The sequence below is a fragment of the Mesocricetus auratus genome, unplaced genomic scaffold (genome assembly GCF_017639785.1).
Source record: "Mesocricetus auratus isolate SY011 unplaced genomic scaffold, BCM_Maur_2.0 Super-Scaffold_100020, whole genome shotgun sequence".
NCBI classification, from domain to species: Eukaryota; Metazoa; Chordata; class Mammalia; order Rodentia; family Cricetidae; genus Mesocricetus; species Mesocricetus auratus.
Genome location: NW_024429201.1, coordinates 24,169,968 through 24,176,606, shown reverse-complemented (window position 1 = coordinate 24,176,606; position 6,639 = coordinate 24,169,968). Strand labels below are relative to the sequence as shown.

General features: G+C 44.3%; 1 protein-coding gene across 1 annotated transcript in view; it reads left to right on the top strand.

Moving 5' to 3' along the window:
• The first annotated feature begins 2,283 nt into the window (after positions 1 to 2,283).
• Tbca (tubulin folding cofactor A) overlaps positions 2,284 to 6,639 on the top strand; it is a 60,814-nt gene continuing 56,458 nt past the window's right edge. Inside the window, exon 1 of the mRNA XM_005065646.4 lies at positions 2,284 to 2,417. Within this exon, the coding sequence (XP_005065703.1) occupies positions 2,365 to 2,417 (53 nt within the window). The 5' untranslated portion in view covers positions 2,284 to 2,364. The remainder of the gene's footprint in view (positions 2,418 to 6,639) is intronic.

The window sequence follows — 6,639 nt, the reverse complement described above, 5'->3', positions numbered from 1 at the left end:
GTCTTTTCACGGTGTCTCACATTTCCTGGCTATTTTGTGTTAAGGATTTGTTGGATTTAAGATTTTGTTTGGTTGATGAATCTATTTACTCTAGTTTATCTTCAGTGCCTGAGATTCTCTCTTCCACCTCTTGTATTCTATTGGTTATGCTTGCATCTATTTACCCAGCTATTCTATTTCCATCATCCCCTCAGTTTGTGTTTTCTTTATTGTCTCTATTGCAGTTTCCAGGTCTTGAAATGTTTGAGTTGTTTCCTCCAGCCGTTTAATTGTTTTTTTCTTTGCTTTCTTTAAGAGATTTGTTGATTTCTTGTATTTTTTTTGGTTTGTTTGTTTTCTTCCATTTCTTTAAGGGATTATCTCATATCCTCTTTGAGGGCCTCTATCATTTTCATGAAGTTGTTTTTTTAAGGTCATTTTCCTCTGTTTCATCTGCATTGAGATGTTCAGGTGTTGGTGGTGTAGAGTCCCGAAACTCTGGTGGTGTTATGTAAGTCTTTCTGTTGTTGCATGTGTCCTTATTGTGTCGTCTTCCCATCTCTTCTTCCAGCGGATATAGGTTTGGTCCCTCCCTCTTCTGGTGGGTATGGGTTCAAGGGCCTATCCTCTCCTCAATTCTGGATGCACTTGCTCTATGCTCACTCTCTTGCTTGCTCGCTCCACCGGAGGGTGGATGGGTAAGGCAGGAATGACTGCCTCTGGGTCCCTTTGCAGGAATTGGTCCAGTTTTTACTCTTGAGTTGTTATGCTAGTAGAAGCCTCAGGCCCTGATGGACAGCCTAGAGTCATCCCTTAAAGTCCACACGATGTTTTTTAAATGTTGACTATTTAAGATATACTAGTGGTGGTATTTGGTATTCCAGACAAAATGGTCTATGGTATCCAGACTTTTACTTTCAAGGGATTGAGTACATTAAATGTGCAGCAAGAAAGAGTAGATGTACAAATAGATAGCATCATCAACCCAGATATCTAAAACACCCAGCAGAAACAAGAGAAGTCCTACTGGAGCTCCTGACTGAGAGATGTCCAGTGTGTTCTCTTGTGGATGGGATTCTGCCATTTTGTTACCAGCGTACGCATTTTTAAAGCATAGGTCAAACAATATTAACTTCTATTCTAAATGTTTAGCTTTCTTTCTGTTCTCAAGGGTGGGTGCAACTTATTTTTTTTAATTTCCTTTATAGTTGGGCAGTGGTGGTGCACACCTTTGATACTAGTGCTTGGGAGGCAGAGGCAGGCGGATCTCTATGAGTTCAAGGCCAGCCTGGTCTATAGAGGGAATTCCAGGACAGCCAGGGCTACATAGAGAAATCATGTCTCAAAAAAGCAAACCATTTACTTAATATGCAGGAGTGCCTCTGTGCGTGTTTGCACACTATGGTGTATTTTCGGAGGTCAAAGGACAACTTGAAGAAGTTGGTTCTTTCAGTCCATCATTTTGAGTCCTGCAGATTGGACTCATGTCATCAGGCTTGGAGGCAAGGGCTGCTACCTTCTAAACCGAGTAGGTACATTGTTTTTAATGCATTGAGCTGTTTGCTGTATTGCTTTCTCCCTGTCACAGGGTTAGGGTGCTAGTGTGTCAGGACAGGGAGTCTTGCTGGACACTTTAACAAACTTGCTAAAATGTAGGCTAGGAGGAACCTCCTTGCCCCCAGAGTCCTGTTTCCCAAGCCCAAGCAGCATATGACAATGTACCCGAGTCACTCTCTACACAACTGTGTCTTTCTCTTACTTTTCTTTTTTTTTTTTTTTTAAACAGGGTTTCTTTTTAATCCTGGCTGTTCTGGAACTCGCTCTGTACACCAGGCTGGCCTTGAACTCATAGAGATCCTCGTGCCTTTGCCTCTTGGGTCACCACATACTGGTTCTACAAACTTTTTTTTTTAGGGAAAGGGTAAGATTTATTTTGACTGACTGCACGATCGTATTTTATTTCATCAAATACAAATAGCGTTCTCCATTTGACAACAGACAATGAGAACCGAAATAATCCTCGATGACACTTTCTAGGTCACACTGTCCTTTAGGTAGATAACCCTGCCCAGTTTCTCAGGAACAGAAAGTTTAACTCAGGTTGTGGAGACTAGGGGTAAGAAAGTGCAACTTGTGCCCAAACCAAGTGGGCTGTCCAAGCCCAAGGAGGATAGTGAGAAACAGATGGTAGGAGATGCTGGGAGCCTTTAGCACTGACTGCAGCAGTCTCGGGTCAGGGATTCCAGGCTGGGGCTGGGAGGCGTGGCGGGGCCGGGCTCCAGGTTGCGCGTGCGCCATCCTCGACACCACGCCCACTCCATCGCCCCTTCTGCGCCTGCGCGCCGCGCAGTCCCGCCCCCTCCTTCGTGCGTCGCTCTGGGGACCATGGCCGATCCTCGCGTGAGGCAGATCAAAATCAAGACAGGCGTGGTGAAGCGGTAAGGAACGGCCCGCGGCGCGGTGGCCTCTGACTGCTCTTCTCTTCTCACGGCCCGGGAGGTTCGGCGGAGCGTAGGCCCGAGGCGGGCGAGGCGTCCAGGCCTCGGCGGGCGGGACGCGAGGGGCCGCACACGTCCGGGCCAGCGCTGGCTGGGAGCCGCCCTCGGCGCTGGCCTGGCCGCCGTGCGTGCGGGGATCGGGGCGACCGCGGCGCTGGTCCGGCCGTCCTCTGTGCGGGGCTAGGTCGGCTCCCGTGGGCTGGGAGAAGGAGAGTGGCCTGCGGCTGGAGGGCCTTGGCCTGCGAGCGCCGGGCGGCGGTTAGCTCAATTTCGCAGTAAGGAGGCGGAGTCCAACGCTGGCCTGGCCTCAGGTGGACTTGACAGCCCTCAAGTTTAGGGGCTGCCGAGAGCACGGGCCTCACCCACAAGAGATGGTGGTGGAGTCCTGTGCTCCGACATGGCTGGCTTCCAGACTTCGGGAGCTGGGCATGAACTTGAGCACCTCTGCAAACTTTCCCCCTGAAGCTTGCTCCAGTGCTGCGGGATGGATGCCGCCTCCCATGAGTAGGCCAGTCTTGTGAGTTGCCTTGATTCTCGACTGCCAGTAAATACTTCAGTGCTCATTAGAACTGTTTTGTTAAGATCCAAGGTGATCAAACTGTGAACCATTCCAAGAAAAGAGATACACAGCCTCCTTACGAAGCGGGTCATTCTGCAGTGGGAATAGCTTTTCCCGTTGGCCTGTCCCTCAGGCATTTATTGATACTCGAGGGGGACAACCTGGAAAGGAAAGTCACTTTTGAGAGACTGCCCCTGAGTTCTAGTTCTTCGCCCAGTACTTTGGAAGCTTTTATTACAAAGGCAGCTATGAGATGGTATGAGCTCTTCTGAATTGTGGCTGAATTCAAACCTTTTTTTTTTAATTTTATTTTGAGACAGAGTTTCTCTGTGTAGCCTTGGTTGTCCTGGAACTTTCTCTGTAGACCAGGCTGGCCTTGAACTCCCAGAGACCACCCTGCCCTTCTGTCTTCCAAGTGCTGGGATCAGTGGCGTACACCACCACGGCCCGACTTGACTTCAAATCTTGATTCTGTCATTGATTTCATGCACTCTGGAACATGCCACATTGCACTTTGCCTCTTTTACTGAGCTTGTAAGCTAAATTCCCCTTGTGTTCAGTCATTGGAAGAAGTGCCTGCGATGCTGTTTGATAACAGTCTGTGACAAGTAAACAGTGGCTGTTGTTGTGATACACTGTGAACATTCTTTTGGTCAGGAACATGTTAAATGAAGTTTAAAAAACCTGAAGTGTATCTAAAGTCGTACTTGAAGTTAGTAGCAGAGCAAGCAAATGAAGCAAAGTTTCTGATTGCAGCTGGGATGCAGGGGTGGATGGAGCATTGGAGCTTGCCCCTCGGCCCACAGTTCTGCTCTCTTTAGTCAGACTTTCTTTGGCTGTGTCATTTGCCTTAGCATATTGTCTGTTTGGCAGAAGAGAGCCAGGTGTGTGAGAGAATGCTTTAAAGCAGATACATGAGAAACGGTTTGTAATGTTTTCCCATGAATTGGTATGCCCTTGGTACTTCATCCTTGTGTGTACAGTACATATGCCACAGGACCGTTTTTTAAGAACTAAGTTGTGAGGCTTTCACAGATTCTCAGATGCCTATGTAAACTGCCTGGAAGTAGGTAGAGTTTTGTTTGGAGTCTAACAGGGCATCGATGGGGACATGTATACATATTTTGGTAAATTAATAATTTTCATGAAACTTAATAATTTACCATAATCTCAAATTGCTTATATAAATTAATGAAAATGCGTATCATACATTTGTTTCATTGCTCTTTTGTTGACATTTTGGTGTAGCATTTCCTCTTACATACTGTAAAACTAGGAAATATACTTTTAAAATTTGTATTTCACATGTTGATTGCTACTATTTTGGCTTGTTGTATAAAGTTTACATCCATAAATATTACTTCCTTATTTTTCCTGAGAACTTATTTTACTGTGATTCTGTCTTCTGTGTTAAACATACTGAGTCAGAATTCTACATTTTGTCTCTTCCAAAGGGGAGCATGGATGCAGATATTCATTGTCAGAGAAGAATGATCATGGTCCCTGTGTATATATTTACATTTTTATAATAAAAAGCACTTAAAAGATAAGCTTTTTTCCTTCAAGTTTAGTTAATCAGTTTCGTGATTCCAGAATGTTCTTGGTTTTGTGAAAGGAATTCCTGTTCATCAGGTTTGTTGTATTTTTAAAAATTGCATTTATTTATTTACTCTGTGAATGGGAGGGAGGCCTTTGTGACACTGTCAGAGGACAGTTTCAGGAGTCCATTCTCTCTCTCTACCATGTGGGACCTGGAGATCAAGCTCAGGTTGTTAGACTTGATGGCAAGCTCCTCTTACTGCTGAGACATCCCATCAGTCCTTGACATCCGTTTTTTTAAAAAGTGGTTTAAAGTCATTATTCATAACCCCAGTTCACTTTGTTTTTCCTTTCAAAGTTAAGAGCCACTAGAACTTATACTCTAGGTTTTTGTCTTAGAGTTCATTTTGGATAGACTATACTGTGACTTTATTAAAATATACTACAGGACTTGTGATTCAGAAGTCCCCAATTTGGAGATTTTAGGAAGGAATTCGGACAGAGAGGTTGAGAGTTAAGGGAGTATGGAAATAGAACGTTAAATAGATGGTGGTTGGCATCAGGGGGATGATGCAAAGAGTACAAGATTGCAATCTGATTGTGATGGCAAATGGTGAAAGCAGTCCCGCGTATTTTAAATGGAAGTAAAAGTGAGTTTCAGGGGTATAGTACTTTAGCTGGTGTATTAGTTACTGTTCTGTTGCTCTGAAGAGACACCGTGACCCAGGCAACTTAGAAAAGAAAGTGTTTAATTGGGGCTTTATTACAGTTTCAGAGGGTGAGTCTGTGTCCATCCTGGTGGGAAAAAGGCAGCAGGTAGACAGGAATGGTGTTAGATCAGTAGCTGAGGACTTAAATCTTATTTCAAGTTGGAGGCAGAGAGAGCCGGAGACTGAAACCTCAAAGCCCATCCCCAGTGACACACTCCCTCATACAAGGCCCCAAATAGCTCCACTGGTTAGAGACCAAACATTCAGATATGTGCATCTAAGGGGCCATTGTCATTCAAACCGACACAAGTGGAAAATAGTAGGAGCTTCACAGTGCCTTCATACCAGAGGAATGTTACCTATACAATAACATGTCAGAGCACAGAATAAGTCACTAGGAACAGGAAAGAGTCTACTTACTAAGAATGCTGGACAGCAGTAAGCTGGCCTGGTCTGAACCTCTGATGAAGAGGGGTCCTTAAATATGTCCTCTCAGTCACAAGGACTTTTTTTTTAAGAATTAATTCAGGCCGTAAAAATAGATATGTGCACTAGCTAGGGGTAACTAAATGACATTTCTCTGAGCAATCAATTTTGTTAACATTGACTAGTTCAGTTTGACCATCCCTAACTGGAAAATCTGAAATTCAAAATGTTTAGTGAGTGCTGATACAACATTGAACATGTCAGATTTTGGAGTTATGGGATATTCAACTGGTAAAGTTTATACAAATATTCCAAGATATGAAAAACTCTGAAATTTGAAACACATTTGGTTTCGAGAATTTCAGTTAAGTGATACATGGACAATATTGGGCATTGTTGGTAGATTTGATCTATGTGTTAGTTACTTTTTTGGTGCTGTGATAAACACCACTACCAAAAGCAACTTAAGTAGGACAGGGTTTATTTCATCATCTTTAACTTGCAGGTAACAGTCGGACACTGAGGGACGCCAAGGCAGGAGCTCAGGCAGGACCCTGGAGGCAGGAGCTGAAGCAGAGGCCATGGAGCACACAGCTTACTGCTTTGCTTTCCGGGGCTTGTGCGTTTTGCTTTCCTATGCAGCCCAGGACCACCTTCCAGAGTGGCACTACCCAGGGTGTTCTCATATCAATCATCAATCAAGAAAATGCCTGCATGTTAATTTGATGGAGATAATTCCTTAACTGAATGTCCCTCTTCCTGGGTGACTTTAATATGTGTAGTTGATTAAAAACAAAACAAAACAAAAAACCTAACTCTACAGTTAGTCTAAATCTTTATAAAAGACTCAGGCCTATACTTTTTGCAGATTACTACATTTTTAGGTATCTGCGATGTGTCCCAGCTAGTCCAGCTACTCCTGCAGGGA